The sequence below is a fragment of the Lampetra planeri genome, chromosome 28, assembly GCF_965212315.1.
Source record: "Lampetra planeri chromosome 28, kcLamPlan1.2.h2, whole genome shotgun sequence".
Classification (NCBI taxonomy): Eukaryota; Metazoa; Chordata; class Hyperoartia; order Petromyzontiformes; family Petromyzontidae; genus Lampetra; species Lampetra planeri.
The window spans coordinates 920,246-944,401 of NC_136134.1; the positions used below are offsets into that span (position 1 = coordinate 920,246).

The 24,156-nt window shown below is 48.6% G+C and overlaps 1 protein-coding gene across 1 annotated transcript; it reads left to right on the plus strand.

Moving 5' to 3' along the window:
• Window positions 1–1,795: 1,795 nt before the first annotated feature.
• Window positions 1,796–19,514, plus strand: LOC144728301 (uncharacterized). The gene is made up of 16 exons (XM_078607634.1): window positions 1,796–1,970; window positions 6,066–6,271; window positions 8,098–8,259; window positions 8,773–8,911; window positions 9,331–9,499; window positions 9,997–10,135; window positions 10,553–10,720; window positions 10,860–10,912; window positions 11,410–11,549; window positions 14,710–15,007; window positions 15,435–15,616; window positions 16,543–16,643; window positions 17,075–17,377; window positions 17,551–17,647; window positions 18,419–18,587; window positions 19,351–19,514. Exons 1-16 carry the CDS (start codon window positions 1,818–1,820, stop codon window positions 19,473–19,475), a joined length of 2,604 nt encoding a protein of 867 aa, XP_078463760.1. The 5' UTR covers window positions 1,796–1,817; the 3' UTR covers window positions 19,476–19,514.
• Window positions 19,515–24,156: the final 4,642 nt, after the last annotated feature.

Genomic DNA, 24,156 nt, shown 5'->3' on the forward strand with positions numbered 1-24,156 from the left:
AAACCCTTATAAACAGTTTGCCTTGGGAGCTAACCCCCCTTTTCCTGAAGACGACTGCTTGTGTTGCGATAGAAACGTCGTAGTTTTTTTATTTTTTGTTATTTTCTTTGAACCTATCTACGTGACTTTACCGAAAGACCCAAGAATAATACATCATCATGTGACATTTAAAACCACTAAAATGAAATTGCTAATGTAATTTTACAAAATAATTGCATACAAAAATCTGTCAATGTGGAATGCTTTGATGTTGTCGCGGTTGTATATAGCTTGTTAGCTCAATGGGCCTCACTCGGAAAATACATTTCTGATTCTGATCTATTATCATGATCATTATCATATATCATCATCGTCGTGACGAGCGTATCGATGCGATCTCTGAGTTCGTACGTAGCGCACTCAGCACGTGAACGAGACTGGCGATAAGGGGAAAAAAACTCTGCGGAGAACGACCGCCGCGAATGTGGAGAGCGATGATTATCAATTGAACGCGCAGGAGCGATGGGGTTTCTGGCATCGCTAGGGACCCTACGGGGTGACAAAGGCATGGGAGGAAGGGGGGTCGTGGCATTTATGCAGCAGTGGGCCTGAGCAGCGTGGCTGATGATCGTCAGAATGAGTGAACCGACTTGAACTCAGTGGCACGGCGTGGTGCGGCATGAGTGGCGCGAGGCTGCTGTTGCCCCTCTGCGTGCGTGCGGAGTCACGTGACGCAGATCTGAAACACGGGAGAAGAAGAAAAAACCTCCAACAAATTAAATAATAATAAGCAAGGTTTGTTTTTAGGTCTGGTGGGATACATTCAATTGTAGCTGTAAACCGTAAATATTTAATTTGTTATCCATAACATAGTTTTTTTTAAAATTTAGATTGCGTAATTATAAATGTGTCGTTCACCCGCCACCACAACCAAATTAGTAAGGATTGTCACGTGAACAAACGTGCCAGAATAAACGCCTCGCTCGAGACCCAAACGTCGTACAGTCCTGGTGCCACTCACATTCCTCCTCCTCCTTCCTCGAAGACACCACCACCGTTATTGTGAACCACCACCAACTGCATCGGGACGTCAACAGGCCGGTGCGCGCGTCTCCTTCGTCGTGGGCAAATGACAGTGCGGCCGTGGCCACGCAACCCAAGGATGGAGCCGTCTACATATTGGACACTATTATATAGAGATACATAGAGACCCACAGAGATACATATCGACCCACAGAGACACATAGGGACCCACAGAGACACATAGAGACCCACAGAGACACGTATAGACCCACAGAGACACAGAGACCCACATAGATACATATAGACCTACAGAGATACACAGAGACCCACAGATATACATAGAAACCCACAGAGATACATAGAGACCCAAAGAGATACATTGAATACAATCCACAGTCGTAGCCATTCAACGCAAACTATGGACCATATCGTAAACCTACTTTGGTCTGCGCTTCTTCAAAGGAGGAGGAATAACAACACGACACGAGCTCTCTCTCTCTTTGCTGAAGGTCTCTCGTCGTGGCGAGCAGCAGACTCCGATATTGGCATTCATCTGCACAACACACGTGCTGCCACCGTACCCAATAAAACAATAGAATAGTCATCAATAGCCATGGCCCCATTATCCCATCGGGCGTGCCGGTAAGCCGTCTAACCGGCTGCAATGGGAAAAGCGTGAGGGAGCAGCCAATGGGAGTTTAATGAGCCGCTGAACAGAGGACGCACGTGCGGGGAGGCGAGGTCGCATAAGAGCGGGAGCTTCTCATCTGGCTCCTTGTCTCTCCCTTGTTGCTTGCGCACACACAACGGCAGCGATGGAGGCTCGCGTCTGGTTGTGGCTCGCGGCCCTCCTGCTGCTCCTCCTGCTCCACCTGCAGGGCGCTCCGCGTTCCTGCGGCGCCGTGCGCTACCACGGCGGGGCACTGCGCTGGGAGGTGGCGCCGAGTTCCGACCCCGAGGCCGTCACGGTGAGCGATGTCCAAAGGCGTAGCTAGGATATTTTGCGCCCGGGGACGAACTGGTCAATCACGTAATCAAAATCAGTTTTTTCCAATGTTTCTCTTTCAACGCTAAGAAGAGCAAGATCTCTGACGACGATCTTGTCCCATTTGAAGCACGCAAATACGACAAAATTGGTTTCAATTTGCTGAACGACTGCTCACAGCTTGCAATTGAAACTGCTATTGTTAATAAAATTTGCAGGGAAATTCGGAAATATGTCGTCCCCATAAAACACAATAAAACTAAGAAGATCCAAAGGAGTTTCTGGTAACTTCATTCCGGTAACTGCAATCTTGCAATCTCCAATTTCTGTGAAAAGTTCGTGGCTGTTGATGTCGGTGTCATAGAAATTTCCCAAATCTGTGCAATTTCGACGAATTGCATCGACATCTGTGTCGGATAGAGTTTTGACGTCCAGCAGAAATCCAAATTTTGTGTTCAGGTCTTTTAGTCGTAAAAACCGTGTTGACATCTCCTGTTGAAGTCGATAAAATACACTTCATAACGCGCACAATTTCTTCTTCTGCTGAAAGTCCTGCATCTCTTGCCAGTTCTCCTGGCATCTTCCGACGTCGCCTAATTATTCTGTCCACATCTATCCCCCAGGCTGTGCATCTTGTTTTTGCGTTTTCTACAGCAACTTGGCTCAAATCATCACGAAGCATGACAAATTCATGCTCCAAAGATTCAAGATCGGTTGCTGCTTCCTTGAAATTCATAGTAGGATCCTGTAAGCGCTTCTGAACACGATAAAATTTTCCAAGAATGACATTCCAGAAATGTAATAACTATGAAGTTAAAATTTAATACGCATGCCTGTAACTGTTCTGCATCACTTTTGGTTTCAGGCATCATAGTTACGTCCTCCGATAATTTGTCTAGCAGCCCTACTAGTTCATCCAGTCCTTCATAGATAGCTTTAACAGCTTCTGATCGTGCACTCTAGTGTGTTTTCAGACTCCCGCTTTACTGTGATGGGCACAGCTTTTTTTTTTAACTCTTCCCAACGAATTGTTGAACGAGAGAAAAACAAATATATACTTTCAACTGTTCCAAAAATGTGACAAGTGGATCCTGTTTAGCGGAGTGTACTCCTGTTAAGTTTAAGCTGTGGTTGTCACAGTTGACAAACTATGCTGTGATTTTTGTCACATTCGTTGTTGAAGGCCGGATATATATGCCCAGTCATCGCAGCAGCATTGCCATAACATTGTACCCGACAGTCGGCTAGAGGTATGTTGTCAGATTTCAGTCTCTCGACGATGACTCTTTCTAGGCTTGCTGCATCTTTTGCATGTATCTCGATATAACCTAAAAATGATTCTTTGATAGTTACTTTTTAGTTTGAAGATCCACATCCACAAATCTTATGACCTGAGAAAGCTGTTCCCGATGTCCTAGATCAGGAGTTGAGTCAAGTAAGATACTGTAGTACTTGTTTTTCCTGATGTCACTCAACAATTGGTTCTTTACCGTCGACGCAAGTATGTGGATAAATTCATTCTGGATTTCCGGTGACAAATAAGAAACTGATTCCGGATTTTCTCCTGCGTGCTGTACGTGTTTTGCTAACAATGGGTCATACTGAGCAACGAGTTTGATCAGCGCGAGAAAGTTTCCAACATTTTTATCCGCATTCAAATTTTCCTCATGGCCACGTAGTGCCAAATTTTGTGAAACCAGAAACTTAATACAGGTGAGTATTCATTGCACTATATCTCGCCAACGTTTCTCCAAATGAATCTGAGCTTGAACCACTGCGTCAATTCCAGTACCATCAATTATCCTTCGTTCGGCTTCCTTCCATGTAGAAAAAGCTGTGCGGTGGTTAGGATTGTTTTCATGAGAATTTAGTTTTTCTGGCTTTCTCCACTTGTTGAAACCGTTTGTTAACTCAAACGAAGCTCGTGAGTTTGAACTCGATGTAAATAATAGACAACAGAAACAGTAAGCAGCTTTATTGATTGGTGAATATAATAGCCACGAACGATTCACTTCCTCTCTGTTCGCTAGTCGGCGTTTAAACCATGCTGATGTAATTGAACGTTCTCTGGATACTGATGATAGATTGTCTCTGTGCTGAAAAGGCAGGGATCCGAGAGTAATCATTTAATTGCGAAGAGGCTGTGGTATTTTCGATAGCTTTGTCGTTTTATCAAATTCTAAGTAGCCAACATCGTGAAACCTTAGTACAGCAGGAACAGCATCATAATGAGTATTTTCAGCTTCTCTATCAGAAGATTCTTCTATCTCATCTTCCCCGTTACTGTCAACAAGTTTATCATCATGTTGAACCTGTTCAACGACGACGCCCTGGTCTTCAGTGTTTTCGGAGTCTTCCTCAGCATAGACAGTAACATCTGTCTGAACCATGTTTTTCTCCGAGTCCTCGATGTCTTCAACCTTCTCGTTTACATGCTCTGAAATGGGTGGTTGATAGCCGCCATCTTCTGATTCTGAAGCGTTGGAGTTTGCATCTTCTTTCTTCTTGGCTTTCTTTAAAAAGCTAGCCAGTAATGTACTTGACTTTTTTGATACCATTTCAGCTTCTTTTTTTCTTTTACGACATTGAGTGCCGCTTCGTTTTCTTCCTGACATGGCTGACAAAAATTATAAATATATTATTATATCACTGAGTACACTGAAGTGAAAAAAATGTGTAGCCCTAGACACTAACATAGTGGCACTGGCATAGTACTACTACAATAAATTATTATTATAATAATTAGGCTATACATGCAGATTAAAAGTACATAATTTATACGCTTAAAGGCAGATTATGCTGCAGATATTTAAAAATATCGATATAATACATTTTATTTTATATTGAAATTTTTATTTATTAATTTATCAAAAAATATCATTAAACATACCTTGTTGTTCAAGTAACCAAAATAGGTCGCCGCTTTGGACGCCACCGCCTATAAGCTTGTACTGTCGGTCATACGCGGCCATGTAACGGCATAGACTTTCCTGCCGAGGTTGACGCTCGTCCGGTGGCTTGTAGTCGTGGCACGGTGGTCTAGCTAACACGGTAACACTCTCATTTAGTGTCCGCCAGCGAGCATGGCTCGGCTCTTAGGTCCGTTCAAATATAAGGTACGAGCGACGTACACGTATAAGTGAGCCTTGTAGTAAATGCTGCTAAATGAAGGCCACGCTATGTTGACGTGCGTGGGCTGCTCCGGCTGCTGCAGTCGCCTGGAGCGTGGTGTCACTAATAAGAACTACAAATAGGCCATCGTAGTTTCCGCCACCAAAAAACAGGCCAGTGACGAAGGCTGAAAGACTGCGCCTGTCTGTTTGGGACGTTCTTCCATGTAAGTTCTTAATAGGCGCGCGTACCAAAATGTAATTGCATGACATGTAGGCTGTGTGTGGCGGGATATATAAGCTTTTAGGTTGGTGTAGATTTGTGCAGTAGTTTCAGGCTGCCGCGCCCGCCGCAATAAGTTATAATGTAACGTTGTAAGCCTCATTTTGGCGCCCCTTTACCTTGGCGCCCGGGGACATATGTACCCCCCTGCCCCCCCCCCTAGCTACGCCTCTGGCGATGGCCTGGGGAATTTTTGAAAAGAGCTAACCTACAACACCTCCTGTGGACCTTATCTGGTAACGTGGAAGGGGAGGGAAGTAGTTGGGTTGGTCATATTTGAACTCCTCCACACAGTCGCCAGCGTTTGCAGTCTGCGCGGTGGTGATGGTGCTTGTGGAGGGAGCGGTGGCGCAGCGGTTAGCACCGTGCTGCCATGGCTACCCCCAAAGGTCGGTTCCTGCTCACGACCAATAACAAATGTTCGAACCGATCTGAGGCCACCGCCTCGGTCAACAAGGCCTCCCCAAATGAAGTAGCTGGTGCGGTGTGTAAACATGTCTCTCGGGAGGCAAAGGCCGGGCATGGTGTTGGCCAACCCACCCTCGTGTGGCATGCTGGCCTTTTTTTTCAATAGGTACTCGCTAGCAGCACTGTCCCCTGCATTATGTAAATGCTGTACGGGCTGGTATGGATCCGTCTGTTGGTGCTTGTACCTGGGGTCTCTTTCACACCTCCCCCGCTCTAGGTGAACTTCGTCTCGTCGGTGTCTCTGAACGGCTCTCGATGCGACTTGACCCAGACGTGGAGCTGCTCCAACGGATGCCCCAATACGCACTTCGCGGTGGCGTTCTCGTGCGGCAGCGGGACTCCCTCCTCCTCCTGGGGCACGCTCGCCATTCTGGAAGCCGCGTTCTCCCTGCAGATTCAGAGGGACTCCGTGACCGATGTGAGGTGAGCCGCGGCGGAGGAGTTCCTTTCACCTGGGAATGGACCGCGACTCTGCCAGTGGTGGGGTTGGAGGCGACATGTGAAGTGTAGCCCAGGGGTCTGCATCCCACCGGCTTTGTAATGAATTCTTGGTGACGACATTTAGCAAGGACTCTCGTATTCGCATACATTGCAGCTCCTTGCAATGTCGATTTTTTTTCTACTGAACTTGTGAACCAGTTTAAGTCAAATGTTTTGGTTACCGACTCATGGTGTAGCATTGGCAACTGCATTCCTGACCCATGGACCGCAGCAGGGGCCCAGGTGCCGGGATACAAAGACGGCTGGGGGCGGGAGGGCTCCCTAATTTCTTGCACCAGGACCCACGTTGGCCAACGGTGACCCTCGCAGTGGGTTGCGTGATCCACTATGCGTAGTAGGAGGCACAGGTGGTGCGTCGGTCAGTCGACGCATGGCACCTGCTGGGTCTGCCCCGTGACCTCCTGCCGGTGGGCGTTCGACACTTCACGTGGCCTCCGTGCACCTAGCCTGGCACAAGCGCCATGATGTCGCCACCACCTTGGTGGAGGTTGTCGGAACCCCTATCGCTTTGTTGTGAGGATTCTCGGCCAGACATCCGCTGCTTGCAAGGGTATGCAGAGGGACGACGTCCCACGATTAACTCTTTTAAGGTGTGGCGGAGTTTGTTTTTGGTTGGAGGGAGGGGGCAATTGGAGAGGACATAGAAGATTCACTCTCCTACGTTGGAGGCGAAAAAAAGCGCCGCTTGGCTCCAACGGTGACTCGGCATCGAAGCGCAATTCGCGTTTGTAGATGCACGCCGCTCCATGGCTGGATGAGGTAGTCCATACGCCGTGCGTACCGTGGGGGGGGGGGGTGGTTACGTCACCATTCTGCCCCATGTTGGCCTGTGCCGGGGGAGGGGGGCGGAGGAGGATCGCCGTTGAGTGGTAGATGGCAATGCAGTGTTCTGCACAGCGCTCTGCTGCCTGCCATGTAGCCTTGCAGCCTATAACATCTATTATGCATTGCGTTTAATCATCCAAGCACTGGCCAGTGCTCTTTCTGATTGGCTTAACTTTTTGGTGTTCATGATTCAGCAAAGCTACATGCAATGTCGGCTTTTTCTTTTCAGGAGCATCCTGCATTTGAATCGTGACCTTTTAAAGCCTTCGTGACTGCAGTAATTCATATTCTTTGGGTCTTTCGGTAAGTCACGTAGATAGGTTCAAAGAAGATGACACGAACACTACGCCGTTTCGATCGCAACACAATGACCGCGTGTTGCGATCGACGTGTCGTAGTTTTGTTTTAACCTATCTACGTGACTTTACCGACAACTCGAAGAATATCCTGCGTTTGGTTTCAAATTGAGATTTTTGCAGCAATTTTTTGCGTTATTATACACGGCGGAGAACTGGAGCACACGGCCAAAGGCCATGTGTGCAAGGTGAGGGAACAAAACTCTCTCCCCGTACATATGGCGATTACAGCACTTCCATGTGCTGTTTTGCCCTGCCGCAGTACCCTGGCTCGTCACCTCGATAGCTGGGGCTAGGGAGATTCACGATGTGATCCACATACCCATGCTGCATTTCGGATGTTAACAGCCACCACTGCGTATGGTTGGCTGCGTACCATGCGAAAATAAGCTAAACATGCATACATTGATAAAATGTGATCGCACAATTGGTCTGTAATAGAAGTTTTTGCAAACCAAATACTCTTTTGAATATTTGAAGGTGCTTCGAACAGCCACTGAGCAACTATATCCATGGCCCGCTGCACTCCACCCGTCTGAACGCCCAACTGTTTGCCTTCGTCTCCAGGCAGAGGTCTTGCTGTTGGAACAGCGAATACTTCGAGTCTGGCTTTGTGACCGTGCAGAGAAGTGTCGACTTTGTCTTGTCTACCTTTGTGGACCTAAGAACCAGAAGCGACACGGGCCAGCCCAACAGCTCACCGAGGGCCAGCATCGCGCACCTCGTCAGGTACTGTGGATGGGTTCATACCGTCCTCGCCCCTTGGTCGCGTGGATTTTTTCTGGGTAATCCAATTCACGCGTTTTAATTTAGCTGCTATAAATTCCACATGGGGTAATGTGCCACATTGGAACTATCATTTGTGGCTAGGTTGCTTCTGAACCTATATAGCTCTAAGCCTTGCCTGGTAAAGTAAAATGGTTTTAATTTCGTTTTTAATTTAAATGGCACTCGTGCTTGACAGTGGCTTAAACTGACTGGACTCTCCCACTTTCCGAGGTCTCTCGATGTCTCAAAAAAACCTGGATTTTTGTCTAGTCCCCTGGGCCTCGTGTTCCTCTGGTGGGTGGGGCTAACCAACGGGCCACGCCCTATGGGCGGGGCTGTCGGCACACCGCGTTCCCTGGGCCGAGCCCTCTGTTGCAACTTGATCCATATTTGAAGGTTGTGTGACCATCTCAAGTGTCGCATCATTGGCCGAGGCAGATGTTTGAACCCGAGGTGCGTCTGCTTGTCACGCAGAGTGAGTAACCAGTGCCAGACGAACGTCAAGATCCAAGTTTCGGACCCCGACGGAGACACTGTGAGGTGCCGTTATGCCAGAGGACCCGAGTGTCATGGTGGCATCTGTGGCACGTTCCCCAACGCCCGCCTCTTGGAGGTACGTTGTGGTTATCCCCTTGCTACAACCTGTAGTGTAAGTGCGTCTTCCAGCGTGGGATTTCTAGCCTTTTTGGGCCAAGCATTGATTAGTCTGGGAGTGGACTTTTGACAGACTCTCTCAAACTTATGATGAATAGTAGCAGTCTGCCAATTGTCCCAAATATCATCGTTGTGCCTAATGGCACCAAATTATGCATTAATTGGTGATGAGCTTAAACATTTTTAAAGTGGTATTTTCCTGTGGCACTGGCAGGGGTATACAATGTTTGTTTTTAATCGCAGCTTGGCCAGAATTTTGATGCTGACAAAGTGTTCTCCTCGTGCACGTTTTTCATAACGTGTATTGGATGTAACGGTGGTTATATATATTTTACTTCAATGCTGAATGCTGCGCTCCTTTTTTTTTTGCTTTCCCAGGACCGCTGCGAGTTTGAGTTTGTTGGACAGGTGACTGACCAACTCCCAAAGCAGTTTGGCGTCATGGTGGTGGTAGAGGACTTCCCGACTGCGGTTATTGAGACAAAGGGCACCTACAGGACGCCAGTGGACTGCTTGTCGTCGGTGATGCTGCAGTTCTCCGTCTTGGGTGAGGATGCATAATTTGAGCTCTAGTGGGTAGCAGGGACATGGTAACAATGTGGTGCGTGTACCCAATCCAATGCTGCTTTTGTCCTGGTCCCATGACCAAAATGTGCAGCGTCCATAATGCAATTTAATCCTTATCATGACCGCTTTCTAATAGGTCACTCCCCAGTGGCTATAATCAGGCAAGGCTCTCTGAGCTATAACTCTTTAAGAAGCAACCTAACTATCGCAAATCCCCATGGTGCATGCGACCACGGAGAACCTGCGCACCAAATTTACAGGCGTTAGTTGGATCGAACCCACGACCTGTATACCAGGAGATGGTTAAGATCTTTCCAACATAGCACCTTTGCATGTTGCACTGCCAATGAAAAAGTTATACTGAAGCCCAGGCCTGTTTCACAGTGTCCATTCTCACTTGGGTGTGACGGTTTGATCCTGGGAGACGGTGTTGTGGCAGGTTTTTTAGCTCTAATCATTCTGTCACCGCCGCTTCAGTTGCAGCATCCGAGGCCTGTGTCAGCCTCGTGTTTGTCGGCCCAACGCCGAGCCAGGGTGCCGTGGTGAATGCCTGCGTCGGAGTTCGCCTTCAAATTCCCATTGCCGTGAAGGCCAGAGCTTCAAGCGACCTCGAAACGTGAGCAGTTCGTGCAGTCTCTACTCTGTTGCCGCGTGCCATGCCTCGCACTCTGTAAATCTGCGCCGTTTCTTTTTTTAAACCTGTAAACGCATTTTAACAACGGAGCCATCAATGCAGGCTGGAGAATGTGGCTAAAACGCCTCTAAAGGTGTACAGTGCTGAAGCTCGAACTGCGTGGTCATTTTACATTCTCAAATTTTCAGTTGGCCAATGACCATGTTACATTCTTTTCAGCCAGAGGTGTTGTGCAAGGCTGAAACTTATTTTCGTGCAATACTGCACTTTTTTTATTTCTGAAACCCTCTAATTTTCAGAAATCTTAGCATCCTTGCAGCATACTGCTATTAAGAGGCTGGTGCTACTCTGATCATGTCCTGGTTTCTAACGCCTCTGCTGGCTTCCATTTTTTTCCAGGGTGATCTCGTTGGAGATCGTGGTGCTGTCTGGCAAGGGCGTCCCTGTCGGTGTTTTGGAGAGGGCGCCAGAGGACGCGCACATCCACCGGACCTTGCTGCTCTGGACTCCGTCTGCCGCCGACGCGGGGGCTCACTGGACGTGCTTCTATGCGCTGACCTTGGACGGGTGACTGCCCCTGCGAAAACATGGCTTTTTTTTATTGGTGGTTTGACTCCCTCCTGGGCTCTGTACCACCTCCACCCTGAATGATTTGGTTGGCAGTATTAATCGTTTGACATTCTGATGCACATCCATGTATTTCCAGATGGCAGGGTGAGCTGCGCTGCATCACCATCGTTGTGCCAAGTGGCCCTGTAGGTGTGTAGCTGCATCACTGCCTTCCGGATTAGATTGAACCTGCGAGTTCTGGTCTTGCTGACTGCAAAGTTACCACCTAAGGGTAACTAATGTCTGAATTGGTGGAGTGTAAAGTGCCAAATCTATGGTAGGGGTTGGTACGACCCACCAGCTTGCTGAGTTTGGAGGGGGGGGGGGGTTGCTATTTTGTGAAATTTCCACCCAGGGGGAGGGAAACGAGTGTGGGGGGGGGGAATGAGAACTCCTCTAAAGAGGGAGATCTACCAATGTACTTTAATATGTGTGATTTAACAAAGTTTACCACATTTACTTAACTTGGTTTTTGTAAAGCATATATGTGGCAAGCAGACCTTGTACATTTGCTTTTTGTAATGGATGTAGAGTTCTGTGGTTTGAAACGTCCCTTGATTTTATGTGGGGGTTTAAGTCTGACTACTAGCCAGCTAGTGCTGTGCCCTCCAATGCTTAAATCTAACATGACTCGTCGTTACCCGCAGGTGTCCCCGATCCTCTGCAGAGGCTGCGAGCCGCCATTATTAAAGTTACCCCAGCTCCGACGACACTTATGGCCCTGCGCTTCAGCGTTAACGTTCAGAAGAGTGGGGCAATGGACTTCACCATTTTCTTCAATCAGCAGGTGGTACTGGTTCCTGCTGTGCTGTTAATGCAACCGAAGTTTCAATTGAGAGCAATAATGTATAATCCATGTGTCCATCAGCTTGTCAATTGTCCACTCGCAGGCCAGATGGCCCATAATAGATGAAATCTTCTTGGTTCTTTCGGTAAAGTCACATAGAAGGGAAGTAATAAAATAATAAAAATAAAACATAATAAAATAATTCTCACGACGTTTCGGCTACACAACGCAAGCAGCCGTCTTAAGGTGAAGAATGAGACACTGCCAAGCTAGGAGCTTATATATAAGCTGAGGTGGAAGAAGAAGAGAGCCTTAACAAAAGAATGTGCATATCAAGAGGAATTTAGCATATTCATGGGAAATGCGTAAGAGGTGGGCGGGGGGGGTTTTAAAGTCGTATTATGCAGGATCAGCAGCACCAAAGGGAGGGGGGGGGTAGCATTAACAAAGGGAGGGCATGTTAATAGTATGTAGAAGCAATGAAACATGTGAATGGAAAAACGGTGGCAGGAGGTCCGCAGCGGAGCAAATAATGCATTCCCTGTGGAGAACACAAGATACACAGTTAATGCCAGTGAGTGGACTGCGGTCTGAAAGTCACCATAAACGTGAACACCAATCAGTTAAGATCCGAAGTGGTTTATTACGTCCTTCCAATGATTGCTGAGCCAGAATCCATCTTCTCGGTTGAAATTGTCTCTGTGTTTGTATATGTGGATCGCCTCATGAACGAATCTCTCATGGTAGCCAGATGGCTTGCAGAGAACCTCTGTCTTGGAGAAGTCAATGTCATGTAAACCCACTGAATTGTAACAGTGATCTGCCACGGCTGAGGTGTTTGTCCTACTGTGTTTTCAGGTCAGCTTTATGTTCACGGATGCGGTCCGAGACACGTCATTTGGTTTCTCCAATGTAACTGCTACCACAGAGGCAACTTAGTTTGTAGATGCCAGGGTACTGTCTGGAACCACGTCTTTTACAGACGGATCCAGATCACGGATTTTATGTACTGTGAATCGTACCTGAATCTTGTGTTTAATCAGGATTTTGGAGATCTTTTTTGTGACCCCAGCAATGTAGGGTAAGGTGATGGTTTTGAAAGGCTCCTCAGCAGGATCCTTCTTGATGGTTGGAGTGATGGCCTTGCGGATTGTGTAGTCGGAGTAACCATTAGCCTTAAGAGCTTGGCGTACGTGTTTGAGTTCACTGGAAATGTGTTCCTGGTCGGAGATGCATTGGGCTCTATGGTATAGTCTTGATGAGAGTTCTTCTGGGATGGATGGTGGTGGGAATCCGGTTTTAGGTAGGCATCCGTATGGGGTGGCTTTCCTGTAGACATAATGGCTCATTGAACCATCAGGTCTCATTTTAATTAGGACATCCAAAAAGGGGTAGCTTGCCATCTTTTTCGACTTCCATGGTGAATCTGATGGCTGGGTGTATGGAACTGATGTGGTCGAGAAATTGGTCTAGAGCAGGCCGGCCATGTGGCCAGATGACAAGTGTCATCTACGTACCTCTTCCATAAGGTCGGGTCAAGAAGGATCCTGCTGAGGAGCCTTTCAAAACCATCACCTTACCCTACATTGCTGGGGTCACAAAAAAGATCTCCAAAATCCTGATTAAACACAAGATTCAGGTACCATTCAACACGGTACATAAAATCCGTGATCTGGTTCCGTCTGTAAAAGACGTGGTTCCAGACATACAGTACCCTGGCGTCTACAAACTAAGTTGCCTCTGTGGTAGCAGTTACATTGGAGAAACCAAACGACATGTCTCAGACCGCATCCGTGAACAGAAAGCTGACCTGAAACACGGTAGGACAAACACCTCAGCCGTGGCAGATCACTGTTACAATTCAATGGGCTCACATGACATTGACTTCTCCAAGACAGAGGTTCTCTGCAAGCCATCTGGCTACCATGAGAGATTCGTTCATGAGGCGATCCACATATACAAACACAGACAATTTCAACCGAGAAGATGGATTCTGGCTCGGCAATCATTGGAAGGACGTAATTAACCACTTCGGATCTTAACTGATTGTTGTTCACGTTTATGGTGACTTTCAGACCGCAGTCCACTCACTGGCATTAGCTGTGTATCTTGTGTTCTCCACAGGGAATGCATTATTTGCTCCGCTGCGGATCTCCTGCCACCGTTTTCCCATTCACATGTTTCATTGCTTCTACATACTATTAACATGCCCTCCCTTTGTTAATGCTACCCCCCCCTCCCTTTGGTGCTGCTGATCCTGCATAATGCATGGGCATAATATGACTTTGAAACCCCCCCCGCCCACCTCCTACGCATTTCCCATGAATATGCTAAATTCCTCTTGATATGCACATTCTTTTGTTAAGGCTCTCTTCTTCTTCCACCTCCAACTCGGCTTATATATATATATATATATATATAAGCTCCTAGCTTGGCAGTGTCTCATTCTTCACCTAAAGACGGCTGCTTGCGTTGTAGCCGAAACGTCGTGAATTATTTTATTATGTTTTATTTTTATTTATTACTTCCCTTCTACGTGACTTTACCGAAAGAACCAAGAATATGAATCCCTGCAGTCACGAAAGCTTTAAATCGAAATAGATGAAATGCTTATGTTACCAGGTAAGGCCCCCACTAAGTTTATAAACCTCTTTCAGAAGCTATCTGGCCACGAATGAGTGCAACGAAGTGGCTTGATTTAATAGTAGCCAAATATTTAAAACGCATTTTGATTCCAAATATGAAGGGAAAAACCAGGAAATACATGGGAAGGGAGATGTGGAAATGCCAAATATACAAGCTTTACGGTTAGTTAAACCCACCTGTACCAGGCGACGAGTTAACATCTCACCACTACAGCACCCCCAGATAACGATTATTTATTAATGATGAGATGAACAGGATTGGTCACGGCACCACTGTAGATGGAATTTAATTTGTCAACTGTCCAGTACTTGAACCCAGTTTTTTTTTAATTGTCTGGATGAGAATCCAGGATGTTGGCCGTGCCACGTCTACCTAGTACTCTGCTCCTCTTGGTCAGAATGCGTTTAATATTAAACTGTTGCACTGTACAATACCATCTGTGCCAACTCGGATTCCCACAGTGCGTGTGATCGTTCTTCCCTAATGTCACACTTTTTCCATTTGCCATTTCCAGTTTGTCCCGGCCCTGCCCACGGCATACATTCGCTTCCACCTGGTCGAGGGCGGTGCTCTGGTTTATAAGATCGATGCTGCCGACCAGAAGCTGGTGAAAAAGGGCCCCGGGGACGTGATGACGTTTGACATTCCTGCGGGTGCCCTGGGTGCACGCTGCTGCCTGCAGCTGGACCCGGGCGTGGCGCAGGACGTGTTCACTACTCCCGGCCGACGGCTCAACTCTGCTGCGCACGACGCTTGCGACTGGATCCTGCCGGTCCCCACCGTGGTGGGAGATGGTGGGAGGGGATTCCTAGGTGTGCTGTGCAGGGTGGTCCAGATGTCTTGTGGGCCCAGAGCAGTTGTACCACCTGCGTGCTCGATGGCTATGCCACCCTTGCAACATGCTGGCCGCATATGGGAGACCTGGTCCTGCTGAACACAATCAAGCCTCTTGCCGGCTCTAGAAATCACATTTTGCATAAAATGTCAATACCACTTTTTGCAGTCCTTGCACTTGGCTGGCCACCAGAGTTTTGCATCTTACTGTAAGTTTTTCAGGCTGGGAACATTCTCAGTGTTGGCAAAATAGTCTCCACCATGTAAGTTTGTAGTGCTTGGCCTGCAACTCCCAAGACTTTTGCTTTGATCATGCCAGTCCACTTGTGCTGCACGCGTGGCTTGTGATGCTGCTCATCGACTAGCTTAGTTGAACTTTCTCGTCTTGGTTTTTGTCTCATGCAGATGCCTTCAACGTGAGCTGCGTGAACGAGCACATGATCGTCAAGATCCCTAAAGGAGCCATTTTTGGCTACAACGCGTCCTCTTTCAGGCTCAACACGCAGGCCACAGGCTGTAACCTGACGGACGAGCAGCAGTTCGTCACCTTTAACATCTCCTTCGGTGACTGTGGCACAATTTTTGAGGTTGGCAAACGACTGTCACCTTTTTTGGGTCTTTGAAACCCCCGACCTAGCTCTGCATAATGGCCAATGATGGATGGGCTTCACTGCACTCTAGGGTCTCCAAAGTCTGATGCCCCTCCATACTCATGCCCTGTGGCAGTTGTGCAAGTCTGGTCACCTGCATGCACACAGGATTTGTAGAAAATTCGCAACTTCCGATTTTAAGTCCTCGTGGTGTAGCCACGCTCCACTCGAGGAGACGATGAACTCGAATTACGCCAGATTCGAAGCTTTCGTGACTGCAGGAATTACTCTTTGGTTCTTTCGGTTAGTCCTGTAGAAAGAAACAAATTAGTTAATAATAGAATACGACGTTTCAATTGCAACCGGTCGGGTACAAATTACACTTCATATTCTATTTTTCTTTCTACACGACTTTACCAAAAGAATGAAATTACCTTTATGTTAATGCTTCCATTTGCCGACGCTTCTAGTCTCGTCCATGCTCGTCTGCCCTTGGTGTTGTCTGACCTTGGATCCCCAGTTCGTGGCTTCTCGGGTTTGTCCTGAGCGAGTCTCCCGCACTCAACTGTGCTGTGAAGGTGATAAATGTTTGCTCTGCCGGGCTTCGTCAGCAGAGGGCAGTAAAATCCATAAATATGCCCTATACCTGATACCAGCACACCTTCAACCTTGAGTTTCAGGGACCGTTGTGGTGAAATGCAATCCTTGTACTCCCCCCCCCCCCCCCCCCATTTTGTGTAGCGTAGGGAGGCCCTCATCCAGCACATTGACCAAAAGTGCTGCACGTGTTCAAAAATGCACCCTTCGCTATCACACTAACACTTTCTCTGCAAAACATGGGCCGAGTGCAGTGCATGTAACAATGTCTAGTTGGATACTTGGCAGTTTTGTTAATTGTGTCCGTGTGGCCTCTGTCCCTGCAGGAGACGGACACTGACTTGGTGTTCACACAGATGGTGTCTCTGGCCAGCAGCACGAGCTACATCGTGACCTACGACTACCAGTATGTCCTCGTCAACTGCACGTACGTTGGAGATGTTTGTCCAGTGCTGCACAAGACCTTTTTCTTAAATTAACAGCTTTTAAAACTTTCACACAGATAAGGGGCCACCCTGAGGTGTTGCTCTTTCACAAATGACCGGTGGGGGGGAATGTTGTCATTGGTCTTGTATGAAAGTTAGAATTGTGGCCTGAAATTTTTGTTTTGAACACCCGGTAGACACAGCTGCAATCTGGCAACTTTTTTTTATGAAACTCTTCCCCCCCCCCCCCCCCCCCCCAATTATAAATGTGGAACTTGCAGCGGAGTTGTGCACCAATGCTCGTTTCAGTAGGAACTCTATGACCCCTTCCCCTTGACGTTGTAAAGACTTACTGCAGACTATCTGCAACTGCACCTCCCCCTTTTACAAACATTCCAGCCCCTTGATTTGTTTCCCTCCGATTCTCTTATAGCTGCAAGGTTTCACGGACGAAGCTGCTGAGTCGGGGGCCTCTCGAGCCCACCGCACTATCCCTAGTGCTCAACCAGACCGTGTTCTCGCTCCTGGATTTGCGCATGGAGTTTTTCACGGATTCTGGGTTTGGGACTCCCTTCCTGCCAAGCCAGTACCCACTGCTTGTGACCCCGGGAGCCGCGATGCACCTGCAGGTGTCTGTGAGGAGTACCTTGAACGTCACCATCTTCGCATTGGACTGCTACGCCACCCCTGACAGCAGCCCCCAGCACCCCAACAAATACTACCTCATCCGGGAGGGGTATGGTACCCTACCACCACACCCCCTCCATGCAATCAAGACGATTGGGGACCCCCAGTCGACCTGCTGTCCTGTGGGGGTTGCTTCACTTTCTGCTGCTACACCAGGGGGGGGTGGAACCCCCTAGTTTAGTGCTGTGATGGGGGTGACAAATGGTGTGGTTGTTTTGGCAGGTGTCTCTTAGCGGACATGACGAACCTCACCTCTGTGGACGCGAAGCTCCGCTTCCGCTTCAGGATGTTTGCCTTCACCGCGACCGCTCGTGCCAACGTGAGCTGTGCTCCCTTCGCTCACCTCGCCGGAACTGATCGCTCACCGTCGTGGTATCATTGCTGTCCTCATGAGCTTCACTCGAGTCTTCTGCCCGGTGTGGTGTTGACCTCCTACAAGACTACCTGTTTTTGGTCTCGGTGCTAATCAACTGCCACTTTTGGACTTTTTTTTAGGCATGTGCTCGACAACTGCATTTTTAAGAGATGGGAGCAGCACAACTGTGCTGCCGGCTTGTGTATTGCTTGGTGTAGTTGTCGGTAACGCTTCCGTACCAAGACAACCTCATGGCACTTTAACCCAATCTGGGGTGGCAGCTAAACCGTGGAGCGTTGGTTTGTAGACTGTCACTGATCCTGCCATGGCACCTGTTGGAGGGCCCTAACGATTGAAGTTAGGTCCTGTTACCCAATAGCTATAGGGCAGCAGTGCTGGTGAGAGGGCTGGACTTTGCTGCTAGTGGCCCTCCTGCTTGGCAGTTTCTTCTGCATCGAGTTTACGAACACGACGCCACCTACGTCGCACGCTATTTTGAAGTTATGTAGCCAACTGTGTGCAAACTTGGAGGTGCAGGAGAAAGACTAGCCAAACCCAAAGTGGTTCAAAACAACCTTTATTTCCAAATATAGCTTTAGGGCAGCTCCACGGAGCTTTCTAAATATTGTAAGGAAAACCCAGATGGCCGAGCTACTTCTCGGAAAATGTTTTTCCATGCCTCACCCCGTGCTCCAAACTTCCTTCTAAGCATTGTGAGCTCTGTTCTGCTCCCAGGTGTACATCCACTGTGCCGTCATGGCCTGCAAGAGGTCCGAAGCTGGCTCCAGGTGCTACCAGGGATGTTTGCTTCCCAGAACCAAGCGCAGCCCCCTGATATTAGTGGAAACGCCGATCTACATCGTCAGCCGTGGCCCTCTCCACTTTGACGCCGAGACCTCTGGCCGTGAGTTTTACTTGGTTTTAAAGTCACAAGAAACTGACGCTGTGGCTTAGGTGGCCGATTCCGTCTTAACATTTCTGATCCTTTTTTTGTAACGCCCAGTTTCTTAATTGTTCTCCAGAACTGGCTCCATGATGGAAGCTAAGTGGTGACACTTCCACAATTTTTTGAGCTAAAGTCGTGCAGTGTCTCTGAATGCCCAACCCCTGCTGTGGCCATCCTTCCACAGGTGGCGAGGATGTTCGCTACCTTGCCTTATTACGGAAGGCCGTGGGTCCGATCCCGACCATGACATGTAACTTGAAGTACACGTCTGGTTGCGTGGCCTTTTTCTCCATCCTCCGGTTTTTTCCCTCCATTTTTATGACGTGTTTTTAGAGTTTACCTGCTATATATGACCACATGATTATTGTAACCCACTTCATTGAACTATCATTTGTGGCCGGGTTAATTCTGAAAAAGTGTTTTGGCTCCATAAGCCTCACCTTTTTCATCCTAAACCGGCCTCTACCTGCCAATTGACAACCCACCGCCACCATTTAGTAATTGGACAAACCGAACTGTACATGCTTTTTTAGGTCTGAAGATTAATTGGCAATTTGGGTGGATGACCACTATGTATAACAGGGGTTATAGGCTAACTACATTGTGAACAGCAGAGGGCACAAATTGCACTGCATGTACCACACCCTCGATGTCTATTCCACACAGACTCGCACTGACTTGTGGTGATGCCGTCAATGGCCGTCTCATCTCCTGTGTGCAGGGGCCACCGTGGACGGCCGGGTGCTGTGGGGTGCCGCTCTGGCTGCCCTCGTCCTCCTGGTCCTGGGCCTCGTGCTCAAGTTCACAGCCTGCTTCCAGTGCCTCCGTAACCCCTCCAAAGCGTAAAACCTAGACGATTTGTGAAATAAAGTTTTTTGACTGCTGCTTTACCGAATGGGGCCTTTTCATGATGACTATTTTCGATGGAAACCTGTGTCTCATGCTATAGACCCAATGAACGTGCAATGTTGGAATGCTTCCTGGGAAGTGTGCGTTGGGGGGGGGGGGGGGGGGGGGGGGGGGGGCTTAGAGGGAGTGCAGTTTTCTAGATGGTGCTGCAGAAGGAGCACGAAATTTGCCCGGGCACAATTGATCAATTCCTTGTACCAGATCCCATGCCAACTGCTGTGCCACTACATGCCCACCTGGTCAATGACTGTCAGACTTTTTGAGTATTTTCACCCAAATAGTGTTTCTAAAATGTCTTTCAACTGCCTGGAGAACTCTACCGTTAGAAGGCATGATGACAGAATATTGGGGGGGTGTGGTTGGGCAATTTTAAGGTTTATAGCTGCAAGTTTTTTGGTAAGGGGGAGAACAACTACTCTGCAGTGACGATGGGGGGGGGGGGGGTGATATTTCTCACCCGTGGCCAGGGTGGGTTGCATAAAACAATCTACTGCATCCAACTGACCACACCCAAGCCAGGTCCGGCGATCTGACATTCTGCAGCCCTAGTTACCCATAGCTCCTGCACGCATCTATCGTCGCGTTCTCTCTGCACTGGTTGTTTCCTGCTCGAATGCAAGGATCTGGCGGCCACACCCAACGTTGTCGACTTTGGGTCGTATACCGGTACATCATTAGCTTTGTTTGTAGGGGGAGGGGGGGATGTAGGGGTTACGCAGGGGACGCGGGACCTCCACCCAAGGGAATTTTTAAAGTAAGGTACCGATGAAGGATGTGGAACTCGAAAGATTTCGTGGGAAGGATGGGGGGGGTGTTTTATAGGGAGGTTTTCTAAATCGGATCCTTCGTCCTACAAGCGACCTGGGGAGTGAACCAAGTGTTCGTGGTGATGCTGACCTGAACAAGGTTCCCATGCCAGGACGGTACGTGTGGCCGGCTGCCCTTTAATTATTACTTATGCTTGTGCTCGCAGGAAAACCTCGCATAGTTGACTTCAGGAAGGTGTCCTGCCACGTTTTGCAACGGGGGTAGCGATGTTGCAGCGTAATCCCGGCTCGGCAGAAATTATGCGATTTTTTTTTTCCAACGGTTTTGCTTAACTTGAAAGCTGTCGTGCTCAAATCTTGTAATAAAAATTGTCTACTTCCTGTTGTCCAATCCATTCCAAATTTTGCACACGAACTCTGATCCGGTGACAATGCATGCCTCTATTAAAATTGCATAATTTCCTCCTTTCAAGCAATTACATTTTCCATGGACGGCATATTAATTATATATTTTTGTGTCGACCGCAGCGTTTTCACCTAACTGGAATTGGCTCGCACAAAAAGCAAGCGCCGCGTTTCTCGTAATCCAGAGGTCGTCCACTTCCCCTTGTCCAATCGCGTTACTTTACTTTTTAGTGCACTTTAAAATAAAACCGTTTTTTAAAAGTTTATTTTGGTTCGCATCGGGATTTTTGGACTTTTTAATTCGTTGTTACACAATTGACGCTGCTGCTTTGGCAGCGGTGGGCAACGAAGTAGGCCAGAGCGGCCGAGTGCTCCACCCCCTTTGACCTGTTGTGTGTCGTGAGGGATCATTGCCCAAGAGCGCTTCATTTAAGCACAAACTTTCTATTTTACCAGGTAACTCTTTTTCAGAAGCGACTTGGCCACATGATGGCGCAACGGTACTGGCTTGTGTGGAAATGTGTTAAGCAGCGGCCACATACTCTACACGCATGTTTCTAAATGTGGAGAGGACCAAGAAAAAAATTCCACACGGCCACGGAGAGACCGACTCCAAATATACAGGCGCCAGGGTCGGGATCGAACCCACGACCTTCTGTATACAAGGCGATAAGCTACAAAGCAGCTCGCAAATGTCCAGTGATCACCCTCACGATGTTTTTCCCAGTCGCGTTGTAACACGAACGGTGTGGGTATGGTCACCAGAGGGCGCTGTAGTCTCGGCTTAATTCGTAGCATAAAGTTCGTAAGTACTGATTGTTAAACTTATTTCGCACCGTAGGTTAGCCGACCGTGCTAATCGGAAGTGGGGGGGGGGGTGCGGAAGGACAAACTAAACACAAGTTGTAAGTAAATTAGTTTTCAATATACATGTGAAAGTGCACGGCTCCCGTGCAGATGCGGTGATGGCTAGTAAAGCCATAGTTCTATCGCAAGAGTCCGCTGTGCAGATGGAGTTGCCAGCCCGGCGCGTGTTGTACCTCGGCTCCGCTTTTACAGACGGCGTGCAGAGGCAGTCGCTCGCCCCGCGGAGATTGTAATACACACCGCCAATCCAGGGGTCACTCCACTGTTGTGAGAGGGGGGAGAGGTCGCCATACTTCACCACCACCGCTGGTCAGTACGGGCTGGTTGGATAATACACTCGACTGTGGAGTAGTGCAATGGTTGGTTGCTGCACTGGCCCCTGCAGACCACATGGAAGGCCGCACGTTGCCTCTGCGACCCGAGTCGCGAACTCTTTTCTTTCTCTTACCAGGTAAGGCCACATTGAGCAATGTAGCTCTTTTTCAGAAGTGACCTGGCCACAAATGATGGCTCAACGAGGTGGGTTTATCGTCGTGTGGAAATTTATGGCACCCAAATACACTCAACGCATGTTCCTAAACGTGGAGGGGGGGAAACCGGAGGACCCGTAGAAAAATCCGCTCGACCACGGGGATAACTTGCAAACTCCAAATATACCGGCGTCAGGGTTGGGATCGAACCCATGTCTAGCAGGCATGGAAGTTAACATCGCGTCACCGTGGCGCCCCCCCCCCTCCTCCGTGAGCTGTGCCGTTGAGTTTGAGTTTGGATCTCGCGTTGTGGATCCATCCCCCGTGGTGTGCTCCTTTAGCCCTTACACGCCATGGGAGCGATCGCGCCTTGCAGAAAGAAGCACATGGGTTCCAATCTCGACTGGTTTCTTTTTTTAAATGTGTATTGTGCATGTTGGCCCCCTTGTTTTCTCTGGTTTGCTCCCATAGCTTAAAAACAAAAGCTCGTTCAACCTTACTGGCAGTGCCCAAAAACCTCTCCAATAACGAAATAATCCCTGCAAATTCATTGAAATTTACTCACGTCCGTATGAACTCGGCAGAGGACTCTCGTGACTCGGTGAGGCTTTCCTGGTGACCAGGCTTAGTAATAACGGAACCGATACCAATCCCCTGGCTCCATTGTTCTGGCGAACATTGTGCCACCAAATATCCGCAGAGGCGCGCAATCTGCACGAGAATTGACACGTGCTCTCTGACCAACGACAACCGCCTATCCATCAATCAAGACATCCACAGTCCCTCACCACCGACTACTCAAGTGTCGATCCCATCCCTTCTGGGGTCGCGCTGCTGTCACCATCCAAGACTCTCACCCGGCTCCAGAAGGTCGCTGACGAAACGGTAGAACAACGCGGGCGTTCAGAATAAAACGCCTCCATTGGAAACTCAAACGTCGCACCTCCTGGCTTTGACCTCCCCCCTCGAAGACACTGGTGGAACCATCTCGCTCTCCAATTCATCACACACCCATTCACCCACCCACTCACCACAGGTGTAACCATCAATTCACTCACTCCCTTATTCACCCACCCACTTACTCCCTCATTCACGCGCTCGCCCACCCACACCGCTGGTGTAACTATCAACCGCATTAGAAAATCGACAGGTCGATGTGGACATCTTTCAGAATGGAAAATTCAAGACGCAAGCCACAGTCGTGCGATTGTGACAATGCGACCCAAACTATTGACCGTATCGTAGTATGCGCTCCTTCAAGGGAGGAGGAACAGCACAACTACACGAACTCTCTCTGCTAAAGCTCTCTCGTCGTGGCTAACGGCAGACATTGGCATCTAACTCCTGAACATGTTGCTCCTGCCATCATGCCAGAGAGAGAGAGAGCAGCAGTTGATCACTGCTCGCTCGTGGCATCTCGCGCCACTCGCACTGCGCGCAACCCGAGATCACATCTCGGCAGCGCCGTGCTGGAATATCAACGGGAGCAGCTGGGTAAACAGGCAGAGGAGCAGTGCTGCAATGTCTTGGTTGACCACCCTGTGATCCAACCGCATTGCGATCTGACTAACCACTTCATCTGTGTAACCAACCACGCGGTGATCTGGCGAACCACTTCGTCATCTGGCTAGCCGCGTTGTGAGTTGACTAACCATTTCGTCAGCTGGCTACCCACGCTGTGATCCGGCTAACCACGCTGTGATCCGGCTAACCATTTCGTCAGCTGGCTAACCACATTGTGGTATGACTTACCATTTTGTGCAATATTCCAATGGACGTTTTGTAGCTGTGCTCACGGCACCACGGATATTCCGTGTAAAGTAGCGGGGCAACTGGCTACATGGATCATCCTGCGTAGTAAATCTAAATAAATAAGTCAAAACCACGCTGTGATCTGGTTAATCTGTGGCCAGGTCGCTTCTGAAAAAGAGAGCTATATAGCTCCGTGGGCCTTACCTGGTCAACAACCAAACATTGTCTACTGTATCGCTGAATCCCGTTGTGATCTGGCTGACTGCGCTGTGTGAGCGCCCCAGGAGACTTCTCCCCGTGGTGGTGGTGGTGAAGGCGGAGGCGGCGTCACGGCAGTGCATCGCGGCTGGGAGGGAG